Consider the following 16,990-nt stretch of genomic DNA (forward strand, 5'->3'; position numbering starts at 1 on the left):
ACCTAGTTGGCTGGTAAAATAGTGAAAGTGGCTGGTGCATTTTGAGATTCACCAGCCATGATGATGGCTGCAGACAAAAAAGTATGAAAGAGTATGGCTAAAGTCTGATCAAGAGAAACAGATGAATGTCAGATCCTCTTAAAGTCCATTGACTTCACAGCTGAGGCACGTACATTTGCCCTGCTATGGCAGTAGCACTAAATAGGTCAGAGTAGCGTTGAATGAGGACATGAAAAACATCAGCAGCATTTGCGAGGGGCAGAGGGACAAGACAAGAGGCAGAACAACATTTCAGCCTGAGTCGTTTTGGAAGGCAGCGGTGGTCCCACAATTGAATTATCAGTAATGACTGTCATGTGTTGGGCGGCTGTGTTTTGGCGGTCGCTTTGAGTACAGAACAAAGCAGGGTGTTGTTGCCCTCGGTTGGGTACTTCCTGTCCTCTCCCAGTGCCATTACTCCTTTGACAGAAGAGCTTTGCAAGTAAACAAGGCAAATCTGATGCTCTGCTCTGCCATGCTACCACTCCATGGTCACTGCAATGTAGTCGGCTTAGTTTCTACAAAAGTATACATGAAGTACCAGAAACAGAGCTTGCATGTGGACAAGTGGCTTATTGTCGAGTAATTGGGTCAATTTAATATGGCCTACATACTGATGCTTGCCCTTAGTGGCAGTCTTTTTTGTTTTAACCTTTATCTATCCAGAGAAAGTCGACTGAGCACGCTTGCACTTCCACAGAAATGCCCTTCCTCACATTCAGACGGTTACACACAACACAGTCTTCTGCTGTTTGCCAATGGCGCAGTTGGGGGTTCAGTGCCTTGCTCAAGGGCAGGTTGAGGTAGTTGATGAGGGAAGGATTAGCATTACTCATCTACTTTCCCTACCCATATTTGCTTTAGATGTAATGGTCATGGTAAGGACACATATTTGTTAAGGCTATGTATTTCAATGTCATCCCCAACAAAACATCACTTTAAAACTCTTGTAATATTCCTTTAGGGAATCATTTTTTGGTGCACAATAGTAAGTTTACAGTGATCTTATCTTACATATGGTATTTTTAATCTCCTATTCATTGCTCCATCCAACACTCCATTTTGTTGTGGTATTTGTATGGTATCCTTCTTAAATGAATTATCACATTGCCATAGTTCATTATTCAAAAGGGATATAGGCTATTTCAAGACTTGTAAGATGATAGGCCATTTCTAAACTTGTAGTATAAAGATAATGAGAGCAGTGGTGGTGTGTTTAATTGCTCATGATGGCAATGTATTTATTTAGTTTTTTTCATTTATGTATCCTTGAACTCTGAAACTAAGGTTTGGCCATAATTTCCTGAAAAAAACGAGGTCATTGCACTCTCACTGAGAAATGGTTGTATACAGTGTTATACAGTGTTTTTCAACCAGCCCACCTGAGCTCCTCTGCACGCCAGATGGATCCTCCCAGCAGCTCCAGCAGTGAGCACAGGCACGGACCATGACGGAGAAGGAAGCACTGCGCATGCCCGAAGCAACTAAATATGAATGCAGCTCCACATCTCAAGACATCTCACGTCCAGGTAGGAGTAGTTATGTCTTGACAGTTATTTTTCGTTCGTTGACCCGTCTTCGGCTGAAAGCAACAAAAGCAAATGCGTACCCCTGATGTCGGTTTCGTGATTTACATGCATTGCTTTTCAACTAATTCAAGCCGACTGCTCTACATATCAACAAATACCGAGAAAGCCTGTGGACCAAATTAATTTGCGGTTGGTAACATCAATGTTAGCTAGTGCGGTAACGTTAGCCACTACATAGTAGCAAGTTAAGGTGGTGTCCGCCAACATTTGCATCGCTTCCTGTCTGTCTGTCTTGCTTGCTATTTTGTTGGCTAGTTCTCCTTGTCTGGTTAAACTGACTAGCTGGTGAAACACACTGACATGAGTAGCCTGCGGCTAGCTAACGTTAGCAATGCTAACTTGGCAAGCGTGAATGGAAAAGGGTGTATCAGATTTACTCGGGCGGTAAATACCCTGTGACCTGTGTGCACTCCTTGTAACGTGCTATAAAGCTACTGTCACCTTTAGCTAGGTAGCTAACGTTAATAGTTTCTTCGACAGGAAATTAACTAGTTAAAGGTATAATTTAGTCATTTTGTTAATGCACACAGCGGTGTCGCCTATCTGTCAGTTTAGTTTGAACACCCTTGCACGCATTCAGAGCTGTCAATCCACTGTGTTGACATAACTTACAGATTCTCGACTGGTGTTAGCTATGCTCACCTAGCTCAGGCTTAAGGAGGAGAGGTAGTCCTGCACATAACGTCTTTGCATCGGTAAGAAGAATCTGCAAACCTTGATTTACCTTCAATACCTTACCCCCTCTGTAGTGTCGAGTTTTGCCCCGGTGCAGTTTAGTGTGACAGCTCCAGTACGTTACCCTTGGCCTCTGACTAGGAATCAGCTTCCCTGTCCCGTTTAATTTAATAAAAAGGAATTTGCAAACCTGATCCCCAATCAGACATCTAAGGGCAGCACCTCCTTATTGTAGATAACAGTGTGCATTGTCATCTGTCGCTCAGACATGATCTGTAACTTAATGTAGTCATGCAACAGCATGTGCATTTTGAGCACAGCATTCCTATGCAGGTCTTGAAAAGTAAAGGAATTGAACAAAATGCCTAGAAAAGTATGGAAGAAAACTGTTTTTCAGTGCTCATTCAGTGAAATACATATTTAATGTATTTGTTGATGCACTGTCATGTCTCATGTTGTGACATCTATCTGTTGTAATGAGTGTAAAGCATATAGAGTGACATGACAGTCACATTATCCAGTCACTGTTATGTTGGATCACTGTTCAAAACCAACCAAAAGTTTAAAATTACAGTCATTACGAATGGAATTTTAAAATGGAAAATGTGTAGGAATGCTGTGAATAACTGAATATTGCATAATAATTATGCAGGAACGTCAAAATGTTCTTTGCAAATAACTGTGCTTGGGATCATTTATTAACACCAGAGTCTTTGTCTAACTCTGAACTAAACAGATGAGAATTATGGCATGAATGTTACTTGGTTTTGACCAAAACAAGACTTCTTGGTTCCAGTATGGACAGTAGCCTATAGTGTAGACCTAAAAGCATATGCATAAGTTAAGTAGGCTAAGCCTTCTTCAGAAGGACAGGAGCCCGTGAGCCACCTCTGTCCTGTTTCCATAGTGTGAGACAACCCATCTCCACTAGTAGTCTCCACTGCAGGACCAGAGCCCCTCACCCAACGACCCATCTTATTGGTGCCAACCATTCTTGTACAGGATACCTTATTCAGTCTCCGTCAGGGATGTGGCTGAGTTGCCCCAACTTTAGCTATCAAGGTGGACACTTAAACCTAAAGGCAGCTGAGCTGCTTGTTTTCAGCAGTTATGAAATTGTTTTTTTTTTGTGTCTGGATTCAAATCTATCTTTGGTCAATTACATCCATTGTCAGAAGTAAGAAGGTACATTATAGGAAAACATACCCTCTGAGTAGGACATTTTATCTCTCTACATGCTCACAACAAGATGTTCCCGGTTCACGTCAAGTAATGTATTGACATGAATCTCCATGTGACTACTTGGGAATCAGTGTGAAATGATGATTCTATGACAGTCATTTCCATTACTGCTGAAGATGTCTTTTACCACATCCAATATATAGGCCTATATTTTTTTAATTTCCCTCACCACCATCAGTCTCAACAGTTTAATGACTTCAGTAACAAACCCGGTCTAACCTATAAAACCTAACACATACAGTATTTCTGCATCAAAGGTCATCTGAAGTTGTTTTGTGGCTGTCACATGCCACCATTAAGATAGCCCCGCACTGCATTCCACTCTAGCTACGGTGGCTTTGCTTGAAATTTTTTATCAGCTGTGTGAAATGTATGACGTACACGACTCCTTCCCATCAAGATCTTTACCAGAACACAAATCTAATTAGTGAAATTGGCTAATGTTGTTTTACTGACTGACTGTGGCCAGTTGCTTACACGCCCCTCCTAACCTGTTTATAATCACTTCTAAACCAATGGAAACAGATATGGATAAACATGCCTGCTAATCCTGAGTCTTTGTATTATCCTTAGCTAATGGATATAGTTAGCCTACAAGCTAGCCAATTACACAGGAACGGATAGGCGTGGAAAAATCTCAGCTCTCTGGCGCCTTACTTTTATCCGCTGCCTCATTGCTTCTATGGAGAATACAGTAACATTAGTAGCTGTACCGGTAGCAAACATAGCTTATAGCATGCATTTGTGCATAGAAGTGTGATTTTGTAATAAAAAAAAAAAAAAAAGTATTTGTTTTGTCTCACAATCCTAAAAAAAAATGATACAGTATATCAACATAGATCACTATATTGCAGCAGTTCATGCAAACTAATAGATGAAAAACCCAGAGGTATGTTATCCTGTTGTTATTTCATCCATATTCATTTGCATATGAGAAAAAGATAATGGAAGTTGTGTGAAAAATTGCAGCTAAGATGTGAATGTTTGGTGATGAAGTTTGATAGTGCCCAGGTAGAGGAGTGAAGTATCTCACCCCTGAATTCAGCTCTTGAAAACCATGGTGCTTTTGCAACCGTGCTGTGGTAAAAAGGCTATTGCCATGATAGTCTAACCCTATTTTTCAGTAAGATGCATTCTCATCTGTTCTTTTTTGTTTCCTCTATTCCAGTGACCATCATGGGCAGTTAAGAAAAATAACAAAATCATCTGTTGTGTGGAGGACAAAAGGCTAGTCATACCCCGGAGCCTCCCTCTCCTCTCCCAGTAAGGCCTCAGCCACAGTCCCAGAAGTTTCCAGCACCATGGCTGAGGAGGACTACGGCAGCTTTGTGGACTGGAACCAGATGGGGGAGCTGGCCAAGAGCAGCGGGCCCACCAAGGTGGACTGTAAGGACTTGAAAGAGTTCAAACAGATGGCTCGGCAAGGTCACTGGGCCAAGAACCACAAACTGCGTGCACAAGTCTATCAGCAGCTCATCAAAGCCATTCCCTGTCGTACAGTTACCCCAGATGCAGAAGTATATCGTGACCTCATGGGAAGTAAAGCCACCAAGAAGACCTCCACCTTCATCCCACTGCCGGAGTTTGTGGATGGAAGTCCCGTGCCACGCTACTGCCTGAAGGCAGAGGCAGTGGCCTCGGCCCATCGGGTCATCTCCTGCCTGGCTGGACAGTTTCCAGATATTTCCTACTGCCCGGCGCTGCCCTCTGTCACCGCATTGCTCCTGCACTTCAGCGCAGATGAAGCACAGTGTTTTGAGCTCGTCAGCCGCATGCTGTCCTGCAATGAGCCAGGCAAACGACTACTAGACCAGACGTACCTGGCCTACGAGTCCAGCAGCATGACCTTCGGAGACCTGGCCAACAAGTACTGCCCAGCCGCCCACAAGCTGATTGTTGCCACAGCCCAGGATGTGCTGGAGGTCTATTCAGACTGGCAGCGCTGGGTGCTGGGTGACCTGCCCTTCAACCATGTGGCCAGGGTCCTGGACGTCTACCTGGTGGAGGGCTACAAGGTCCTCTACCGAGTCGCCCTAGCCCTGCTCAAGTTCTATCGCAAGAACAAGGCAGGGGCTCAGGGGGGCCAGGCGGGCCAGCAGCAGCAGGACTCTGAGGGAGTCAGGGGGGACATTCAGGCATTCATTAAGGGCATCGGCTCCACCGTCACACCTGACAAGTTGCTAGAGAAGGCCTTTTCCATCCGTCTGTTTAGCCGTAAGGAGATCACCCTGCTGCAGCTCACCAATGAAAAGTCCCTGCAGCAGAAGGGAATCACTGTCAAACAGAAGCGGTATGACCTATACATATATGATTTGTACTGGGTGGATTGTGAGCATCTTAGGCTGAGGAAACTAGGCTGTGCCTAGTGGGTTTACTTGGCAATCCTACTATCTATCCTGTGTCAAGTAAGGAGACTGAATCCCACATTCACTAAGATTGCAGTGCATGTGCAATAGCAAATTGCCTCAACCATGTTGATTTGCAAGACCTAAAAGAGGGAAATTAATGTCTCAATCATGAAGTAATTTATGTATATCAAGCTAATCCTTCATTCATTTGCAAGTAGTGTTCACAGTGCAATAGTGGGAGGGAAATGGATTTTGAAAATAATAATCAAGCACATCACATCGGCTCATTATTTGGAAATGATTCAACTCACATCGATCTTTCTGAGGGGAAATTGAAAGATTTAGGGATTTGCCAGATTCCTCATGAAGTAAATTCTCTGGATTACAAAATGCAAGCAACCAATGTTCAAGTTTTGGCTATTTTAAAATATGGCCAATCACAGTTGGACCACTGTGTAGACCTACTCAATTATTTTTGAATAATGCTAACTGCATGGCTAACTCCAGTCTTTATCCCACTACTTCTTACAACCAAGCGCACAAGTCATTGATATGATCTTAATCTTAATCAGCTGATTTGAGATGGGAGGGTCATAGCGATCATACCTTCAAGAGCCCAGCCCTTTATCTCGCCCAGGTTTCTCTATGGCTCTAATTAGAATTGGAATGGTCCACATCCGTGCCGCTTCCCCATTCATGCGAGTATAAATAAACACAGGACACGGTTCCTAGACCATAAACCAAATCATGATGGTATGCTAGGAATGATAGGCATGCAGTCCTACAATTGTACAGAATCAGTTTGGAGTATTTAATACAATTTACCCCATGTGCACACTGCAGACTGTATGAAGCCGGTAGATTAATTGCTAAAGCAGTTTCAACTGGTTTATTGGATGTCCAGTTTTTTAGGCTTTGTATTATGGCTTGCTTTGGAGGAATGGTTTAAGTTGTCAATCCTTGTCTCACATTCTGTTCTTGTTTCCTTTTTGTTTGGTTTTGCCACATCCTTTCCCATCCACCATCTTCTGTCTCATCTGCACCCCTGTGTTTACTTCATTTGGTTCTTTTACAGTTTTAGGTGGGTTCTCTTCTCTTCTCTTCTCTTCTCTTCTCTTCTCTTCTCTTCTCTTCTCTTCTCTTCTCTTCTCTTCTCTTCTCTTCTCTCCTCTCCTCTCCTCTCCTCTTCTCTTCTCTTCCCTTCTCTTCTCTTCTCTAATCTTCTCTTCAAAACCATTTCTTATGTATGAAATAATGCTCATTAAGCCTTAAGTTAGATGTGCTCTTGTAGTTATGCTTGGTTATTCCTTTATGATGATGTACCATTTTGATTGGCCCAACATAATTGCCTTGAATACAATAGCTGCTTCATCTGCTTTGGATTACTGATGAAAGGTTTGTGCATCACCAACTGTATGATCTGCCTCTCTTCCTTCCGCTTTACCTCTCCATCTCTGCCTCCTGCCATAATATACTGCTATGTACCTCCTTCTTTTACTCTTCGTTCTACATAACGTACTTGTTTGTGTACTTTATTTCATCTGTCTATTGTTTTTACTGGTTGTGAAGCACTTTGTAAACTTAAGAAAGATAATAAATATAATCATTATTATTATCTTTCTTTGGGTCCCCAGGCGGAATGTGCAGCTAGCACTAAACCCTGAGACCTTCTCTTCAGAGATTGTCAGCGCCAAGGAGATGCGGGACATCTGGTCATGGATCCCCGAGCGCTTTGCCCTGTGCCAACCCCAGCTCCTCTTCACCACCTCCAACCACGGCTGCAGCCTTAACAGGTAGACCAGCGCCCACCTCAGCACACACATCTCACTTTGGGTTCCTGCTCAAGTTCTGTTTAGCCCTGATTCACAATTACAGAAGCCAGTACTATTCCACAAGAACAGATTCTACCTATCCTGATCAGCAGACTTGCCTTTATTGTCATGGAGTGAGTTTGCAGCCATTATGTTAAGCATTTCCTTCACATACGCCTGTTAGTTGGTTTATTCCCATAGTGAAAACAGAAGTAACTTAAGTAGGATAACATGACCTGTGTACGAGTTTTGTTAATATTTATCCAGTGCTTCTATCTAACCTGTGCTTCAGTAAATCTTATCAATCCAAAGTACACCAGTATTGCCAATAAAGTGAGCCATTAAAAAAAGTCAATGAACCTTTTTCCCCAAACCAAACTAGTTAAACCCTCTCCTTCTCCCTCCAGATTCTACTCCCATTGTGAAGGCTACGAACCCACTCTGCTCCTCATCCGGACCACCGATGGCGATGTAAACAACACACACACACACACACACACACACACACACACACACAGCAAACTGCCTCATGACTCCCCTATTCATAGTATTCTCATGATGTCACATGCATTTCCTACCAATATAGTGCTTTACCATGTACACAGCTCATTGGCTGTGGCTGTCATTTGATTATAATCACCTGTCACTTTATTACAATCACCTGTTATTTTCCTACCAAGATGGCCGTGTGGTGATGTAACAGAATACTATGAATACATTTTCACACACACATCCATGTAGTAGTAAGATTGGATTGGAATATTTAAAATACACTTTGGAAAGCTTATCTCATCAACAGTGTTAATCCATATAATCCTTTTGATTCTTATCTGCTTATAACTTTTTTGCAGCCTACTATGCTGTGTCCACAGTGTATCTGATATTTTAGTTCTGGACACTGATGTAGGCTACATTTCTGACCTCTGACCTTTGGCACTCATATTCAACCTGCTGACTTAGGCTAGGGACACGGTAAAAGACTAAAAGGTTAAAATCCTGACTGATTTTGAAAACGCTTTGCATCACACACATAACAGCAACTTTCCACGGATGTTTTTGTCTCGGTCTGCTCATGCTCACACTACATGATAAGACAAGGACGGAGTATCACACACGTAACTAACATGTACGTCAGTGATGTTTCAGGAGTCCGCAGTATACATAATTATCCTGCTGACTCCTGAAACATCACTGACGTACATTAATATGCACATTAATGCAACCTGCATTAATGTAATGTCTTACAATAAATCTAATCTGTTTTACAATACATTTTTCGGGGGGTTGAAAATTTGGGTAAATCCGTGGCTGATGAGAGGCAGTCAACATGGGCAAGGACCTTAAATAGATACACAAGGGGCGTCCTGGTGGCTCAGTGGTCTAAGGCGCATTGAAACGCAACGTCCTGGATTCTAATCCGGCCCAGGATATCATGAATATAACTTGTTAATATAAAATTTTTGCCTCACTTCACTGTAAACTGGGCTCTCATTGGCTATTGGCAGTCACCGCTCTTGGAATTAATCTGTGAACCCCACACATGCGTCCAGATGTCAACCTCGTAAATATCAAACATGTCTGATATGATCGGAGCGGCTCAGATCGGTCTGCGAGACGATCAGGGTGGATAAGTCTGAATCTGTAAACTCCTCACACTACCAGATAAAATGTGTGGACAGTTGGGGTTCCCCCTCCTGATTGTTGGGATGGCCAAATATCGTGTTAATCGGCCTGATAACTCAACCTCAACTCCAACAATACTTCCATGTTCATGGCTGGCAACATCCTCTCATGTGTCCCCAGCCTTAGGGGATCCTCCTCCATGATCTGTCCATATTTAGACCTATGGAGAGAAACTCACTCATTTTTATTCCCAGAAGAGTAGGGATTCCCTGTTCAGTACAACATAATTGCCCTGATATTAAATGTACCAGGTGAGGTGGAGTGGAGTCAACAAAACTGCCATAGCCCAGTTCCTGACTGAAATACTTCCCATTTCAGGCTCTTTCAGATCTCAGTCAAATGGAGAGATGATGATCAGTAAATGGAGCTAGCCTAATGCATTTGAAAATAGACAGAGGCTCTATTCCGAGCCCACAAGAAGTGTCATTTGATTGGGTTTTGGTATTTTACAGGCACGGACATCAGCAGCTTACTAATACCAGTCATCCAGCAGTATAAATTTTGGATCTTTTTTTTTTTTTAACGTCCAGAAAATGAAGCAAACCACTGCGGTGAATCTTGCTAATACTAATGGTTTTTTGCCTCAGGTATGTGGGGCCTTCCTCTCCACGGACTGGGAGGAGCGCAAGAGAGGAGGCAACAAAGTCAGCTTCTTTGGCACGGGGGAGTGCTTTGTCTTCAGGGTAAATTTATTCACAGTACTTTGTCTTTCTGGTTTATTTATTTCCATTGCAACCTATTGGTTTTTGCTTTTAAGTAATTTTAGGAAGCTTTTTAGGTAGATCAAATGTCCTTTCAAGGTAAGACGTTGCACTTCATTGCTTTTGAGCAGTGCCTCAATGTGGCCACCAGAGGGTGCCATCCACAATGTTTCCTTTAGCTCCTACTAGTGTCAGTGTGATTGGCCCCCTTTGGCCTCTCTGACTCCCATCTGGCTTCCCATCAGGAAAAGCCTGTCAAGCAGGTCAGAAGTCACTGGACCTTCATGGCCATGTCTGTCTTCCTCTGCAACAAAAAAAACACACACCATGCTTTTCTGCTTATGATGGTGCTGCATTAAGCTTTAGTTATCATAACACCTGGCCTGCAAATAGCAAATAGACAGGCTTTCTAATGCCTTCTGCATGAATTATTAACTTGGCTATCTGTGTTGATTCACAGCTGTGGGCTCTCTGAGCCTGCTCGCCAGAAAACACCATCATCTCACACACGCATACGTAAGCACACACAGATCGGAAACTCCTGTAACCCGAGCATCTCAGTACAATAGTATCTGACTGGGCCATCACCTGACACCAGAAGACACAGAGACAGAGAGCAGGGACTGACATCTATCAGACAGCCGTAGAGGAGTAGAGGGGCAGAGAAGGGAATTAATGAAGTACGACCTTTGCCTAAGCATAAAATAATCATGTCTGGTTATCACATGAAGCATCTCGTACTAATTATGTTTATCCATTTTGGAATCAAGATATAGGTTGTGTCCTTGGATAATTTTATCAATTATAAAGGTGTTATATTGTGAAATAAGCTAGGTAAATATTTATTTCTGTTTATATAGATGAATGTGAAAAACTGGTTTATTTAATGTGTGATGCTCAGCAACATAATTGATGATGAGCATTTGTCACTGCTGTGTTTCCCTGTCTAGCTGAAGCCAGAGATGGAGCGCTATGAGTGGGTGGTGATCCGCCACCCTGAGCTGGCCTCCTCCATCAAGGCCCAGGGCCAGCAGGACATGGCCTCCTCCGAGGTCCAAAACTCTGACAGCCAAAGCTTGCAGCAGCCTGAGAAACCCGCTGGAGACCTGTCACCCTTCCTCTCTGCCCGCCACTTCAACCTCAACTCCAACAATACTTCCATGTTCATGGCTGGCAACTTTGACTCCATCATAGTGGGTGAGTGAGAGACAGAGGGAGGTTTATTTTCCCTAGGATGTATCAAAGGCATTGCTGAAAGACACAGTCTGACATTTTATCTTAAACTCTTTATCAGTCATCTTTGGTGTCTGAGATAAGGAAACATGAGTCATACAAAATGCTGCTTGGCTAAAACCACTTCAGACTTGGCAGCAAGATAATGCAATACTATTACAAAATTTACTGAACTCTGGCAAAATCCAGTAAGATCCCCCTTTCCTTTGCCATGAGTTAAACTGATGATAGTGTCAAAGGAATCACTAAAATTGATAAGAAATTAAGTACCTCTCTTTGGCAAGTCTCTTTACATGAGTGTAAATCGTCAGTCATCCACTTTGTTAAAGGGAAAATCCACCCTAAAACACTTTAACTTTAAAACCGCTATTGCCGATGTACCTTGCATTTCTGCCCCATTTTGTTGCTTGGTCGTGTATTTTCTTATTCCCGTGGATAACTTACCAAACATTGACAACTTGTCATCACATCAAGATATTTCCAGCGCAGCTACAGTGGAGTTAGATAGCAGAAAATGTTTCAGCGATCTAAAACATCAACGGTAAACGTCAGGGTGTGGTGTTAGTCGTTCACAATCAAAGAGCAAGAGCTTCTTTCTAGACTCAACATTTTGCACCGACATTCAACCATCATACAGGGAGAAATCCTTCATAGAAGAGGCGAAGAGACCAATTTCTCCACCGACAGCAGCCCCAATAGACCATAATTCAATGCAACCACAAAATATGTTGTGTTTCGATTAAGGGCCATGACTCTCGCTTTTCTTGACTGGAAAAACTCTCCCTCTGCTATCGCTACTGCTTTTTCCTCTCTCCATCTACATGCCTAACCCACAGCTCAATGCAACAAGCTTATGCCTGTTCTCTGGGGGTTGTTGAAAGGCATTCTGGGAATCATAGGAAAGGGCTAACTGAAGTAGAAGTAGACGAGGCATGGTTAAGGGAAAATGGGTACACCAAAAAAGTAAATTACAACACTTCATCGCAAAATAACTCACTGAACATGACAGGTTGATATATATAACAGTGTGAGAGTATCAAAGGATAGAATTTTAGAAGTGTGTTAGTGTAAACATAATACTGTGGCCATTATGTACATGCATCCTTCTTTCTTATGCTTGTATGTCAACATAAGCATGAAGAGAAAACATAAACCCAGTGTCTGCAGCCCCGGTATAACGCTCTGCTCTTCTCTGTGTAACCAGGTGGAGGTGAAGGCAACGCTCTCTACATCGACTCTGAGCTGAACCACGGGCGCACTGGCAGCTGCGCCACCTTTGACAACCCGCCGCTCTGTGCCGAGAGCTTCCAGGTCTCTGTGCTGGAAGTGTGGGGCTTCCAGGATACCATGGCCTCATAATGGGACATGCATAGTGCTGTACACATAAACATAATCACAAATGCATAGTGTACATACATGCATACATACACACATACACACATACATACATATATATACATACATACATACTGTACATACATACATACATATGCATGCACACAAAATCAGTAAGTATTTAAACACTGAAAAAGATTTAGACACCAACACTCACAATATAAAACGTCCAACAAGGTGTTTGAGGAAAAACCAGACATATGCAAACAAAACCACCTCCGTCCAGCAAATACACATATCGTTAAGTATTTTTATTTATTAATGCAGTTATCCTAATTTGAAAATATCATCAAGAATGTGAGTTTTTTTTTCTTGTTTGTTATTGTTTTTTGTATTTACAGATTTTCATTATGTTGTACTACTATTTTTGTTAACCCTCCTTGAAAGGGTTTGGTTCTATGAAAAAAACGTTTTCAGGATTTGCTCTAGTTACAGCGAACAAGTGATTCAGCTACTTAAGCTTTTTTTTTTTCTTTTCTTTTCTTCTTTTTAAATATCTCTCTGGTCAGCTGTGATGTGTTCATGTTCGCGCTGAGCATTTGAATTTCTTAATCGACGTTCATTCATCTGTGCAATCTGGTTTAGCTCCAGTCGCCAAATTGTAGCTAGCAATGCAGTCCTAAAAAATCTAACTTTACCCGGCCATGTTGATAAACTGAGATTTATGATTAAGTATGTGAAGTTAAGTGTCCATTTGGTGAAGAGTGTTTTTAAATGTTGGAGTACCAAGACTTAAGATGCAGTCAAGTTGTACCAGGTCATGTTGTATGATTTTGGTTAAGCCCTGTTGTGCTTTTCCCCCTCTTACCGACTTATTGTACATATCTGGGAGATCTATCAGATAAGTTAATGTGTTGCTGTATTGCCGGTATATGTGTGTGTGAATATCAATGATGAATGTCAGTGTAGCTATTTTGCACCATCTCTCTTATCAGCTCACCTATCTGTTTTGATTGATATTGCCGCTTCAGAAAGCCCCTGTGTATAGTATATGAATATTTTGGTCATTTGAATGATAGTGTGAACATTATTTTTTAAAAGAACAAACTGCGGGGAGTTTTTGGTTTACAACAAGTAGTGAAGATAAATGCAGTGTGTTCATCCTTCTTTCTACGCTCAGTTTTCTTGATATATCCGTCCTCCTCAGTATTGTGATAGTATCAAAACAAGTCCAGAATTGTATTGTGTTGGCTGAATGTTCTTGGGGCTATACAAAATTGAATATTTGTATTGATCTGTATGTTCAAGGATGTGTTCCAGTGAAATATCAAATGAGTAACTACAGATGTATCCTACATGTGAAAGTACAGAAATACACTTCCAGTAGAGCAAATAACTCTCCTCTCTTTGTTTTATTGTCGAGCTCCTTTTGACTTTGACTCTTTTTTTCTTACTCAATCACATCTCTGCCCTTGCGAGGGGAGGATTGTGTTTCTTCAGACCCCGTCACAGAAGTGTGCCAGATGCCTTTTACAATCAGCTGACCCACAATCTAAACCCTAGTCCCTGTCTTCTTGGTATTTTGCTGTATGACAAGTAGTTGCAACTCGGGTGCTTGTTTTCAATATTTTCAATCTAGTTGTATCATGATTCTACAAAGATTGTGCAATTATATACTTGTGTAATGCTATAGTATCAACCGTCCCTGTCATTAGTCATTAAGTGAAGTTTTTTCGGTGTCAGGGATTTCACTGCTAAATCTGTCTTCAGTGTATTTTTTGGCGCCCAAAACAAATTCAGCTTGTGTGTTTCTTCTCTTAAAGTTTTCAAAATTTAAAAAGATGTTTTTGATTAAAAAAAAAATGTAGATGTATGTGTCATGAATCCATAATGATTTGGAGTATTTGAGTGTTGCCATTGGATACTCAAGAATAGGCCATCTTCTTCTATGGAATAAAGCAATAGATTTTGTTCTAATAAAATAATATATTAAAACCTACAAATACAGAAGCAAGCACCCTCCAACACTCTGTTTATATGAACTTGTAGGTGCAATCTAAAAACCACAAGAATGTGGTGAAAAAAACTTGATTTTACCTACTGTATCTTAAACTATACAATAGTTTGGTAAGATACATGAAATGGCAATGTGGCTAATAGCATATCTATAGGTCTGGGGATAAAAGATTGTTGCAAGTGTGACTACTAAATTAGTCATAGGAAAAATGCTTCTTGATGCACACTGTCTATTTTTTGTTTGGAACCTTCTGACAGTGAACTGCATGACTGGAAAATATTTAACAGAAATGAGTAAGACTATATAGGTATAAATATATCTACCAAAGCCTGCTACTTGAAACAGTCAAAGTTAGATGTGGTGTAGGATTCAGTTTATTGAAGTTACTGTTAGATTTTGATCATAGTTAATAGTAAAATAGGCATCTTATAGGTGTATCCTGTACGCAGGTATTCTGTTGCAGTTCTGTTCTGTAGTACACATTTGATAACCAACTGCTATCAACTGTTACCCTCTGTTCTTCCTTTTTGTCAGGCATTCGATAAAACATCAATTTGAAAGCATTCCAACTTTAAATAATTCAACACTGTCAATCACACCCTGATTCAAATGTATTATAGGCAATTCATTTGCAGTGGGCGTGGTCCGGCCTAGTGCATTGGGGGAATATACTGTAGTAGAGTAGACGGCAAAGTGGTCGAGTAATTCCTTCTCTTAAGTGGCATTGACTCGCCTCCTCTTGCCAAGGCTGTGCTGTTCATTCAGGATTCACACTCTGCTAATCGCACATGCGCTCCTATATTTAGCTGCTCCGTTGGGTGTTGGTCGGGCGCATCTCCTGAAAACCACGCTTTCCAGCCTCAAGCAGTAAGATGCTTAAGTGTTTAACCCTACATTGAGACGTGTCTCTCCTTGCCCAGCCCCCTCCTCTCGGACAGCAAGGAGTTGTGGACAGGGGATTAAGAAGCAGGCCACGAAAGGCCGGGCAAATATTGTTTTGGCACACGCTGACTGGTTGTTACTGGTTGTTGTGGGGGGAGGGGGGTCTGCTTACAGTGAATATCATGTCACAAATCTGGCTTCTGGGCTGTATGTGCCATTGAATATGTGGCAGTAATAGAAAAATGTAAAATGTCATCCTTCTGTATGCAGGCTAAGGTCCTCTATGAAAAGATTTGTTCTCTCAAATGAAATACAATCACCATTCATGCAGGATTAAATCTATTCAATTTGCACAAGATTATATCCTGAGCATTTCGATCTGTAAATGATTTTGTTCATGCCAACAGGAATGAGGGATTGCAGTTATGATTTTGGCTTCACACTGAAACTAGCCCATATGAGACAAATGCCAAACCTGAGAGTGGCTTAGCTCAGCGACTTCCTTTATTTAGATCCTGGGCAAATCTTACTCAGAGAGAGTAGAGCTCTCAGTAGAGTAGTATCCTGCTCTGATTGTATCTCAAGTATTACAGCACAAGAACAAATGAAAGGTGATGGTTGTCTGAAAGCTGTCAATCTGTCTTAAGTTGCATTATATTGTACATAACCAATTGACAGTAATATTTTGATTCATGCCCCTTGTGAGAATTTCTCACAGTTCCCTGTTCAGTTTCCCCTGTTCCTTAAACAGAGTCTCAAAATATATACTGTCCTTATCCTCTCCTGTTACAATGCATTGATCAGTGCCACTCTGTGACAAGAGCATCCGCCTCGTCTTTGTGTTCATCCACCCAAAACAAACAGGAATGTACAATGTGTGGATACGTATCATATTACAGTGTTTTGTTGAATGAACTGGTTGTGAATGCCTGCTGAATATGTATCCCAGATACAACATCATAACAAGCCAGCCTCAATGGAGAGGCTGCCTCCCTACCCACCTCAAACATCACAGTAAAGAGATTCCTAATCAATAAGTCAGTCAGTCAGTCAGCAGAGAAAGAGAAAATGAAGTGAAAATCATCTCTATTCGGTTGTGACCTTTATGTTCTCAGTGCATCACTGCACACACACATCATTCCTGCCTCAAAATTATCTGTTTTTGATGCATAATGCGATGCTGAACCTTGGATTTGGCAGCCGGAGTAAGATGTTGGTCAAGGAAAGGGTATAAAGGGAGTTCGGCCTGTGATGCTGGTGTAGAAATTACATCACGAGTGAAGGGGCTTTTACAGTGATAAGGGGGGGGGGGGGGGGGGGGGGGCCTTTTCTGATGCTGACTGACTAGGCAATGCAGAGGGGGCGGATGGAGGGATGGATGGAGAGAGGAGGAGGCAGGGGGGACTGCACAAGCTCTCTCTGACTCACACACTTC

The 16,990-nt window shown here is 41.9% G+C and overlaps 1 protein-coding gene across 3 annotated transcripts; it reads left to right on the forward strand.

The window, feature by feature from the left end:
• Positions 1-1,520: 1,520 nt before the first annotated feature.
• On the forward strand, positions 1,521-12,695 carry tbc1d24 (TBC1 domain family, member 24). 3 transcript variants are annotated; one of them, XM_078290881.1, is made up of 7 exons: positions 1,521-1,568; positions 4,714-5,835; positions 7,528-7,686; positions 8,112-8,175; positions 9,975-10,070; positions 11,039-11,285; positions 12,526-12,695. In XM_078290881.1, the coding sequence occupies exons 2-7, from the start codon at positions 4,847-4,849 to the stop codon at positions 12,678-12,680; spliced, it is 1,710 nt and encodes a 569-aa protein (XP_078147007.1). In that variant the 5' UTR covers positions 1,521-1,568; positions 4,714-4,846; the 3' UTR covers positions 12,681-12,695. The 3 variants fall into 3 exon arrangements, with proteins under 3 accessions (XP_078147007.1, XP_071763443.1, XP_071763444.1); XM_071907342.1 differs by lacking the exon at positions 1,521-1,568 and adding an exon at positions 1,632-1,757; XM_071907343.1 differs by lacking the exon at positions 1,521-1,568 and adding an exon at positions 1,632-1,757 and having other exon boundaries at positions 11,039-11,140.
• Positions 12,696-16,990: the final 4,295 nt, after the last annotated feature.

This window comes from Centroberyx gerrardi, chromosome 20, assembly GCF_048128805.1.
Source record: "Centroberyx gerrardi isolate f3 chromosome 20, fCenGer3.hap1.cur.20231027, whole genome shotgun sequence".
NCBI lineage: Eukaryota > Metazoa > Chordata > Actinopteri > Beryciformes > Berycidae > Centroberyx > Centroberyx gerrardi.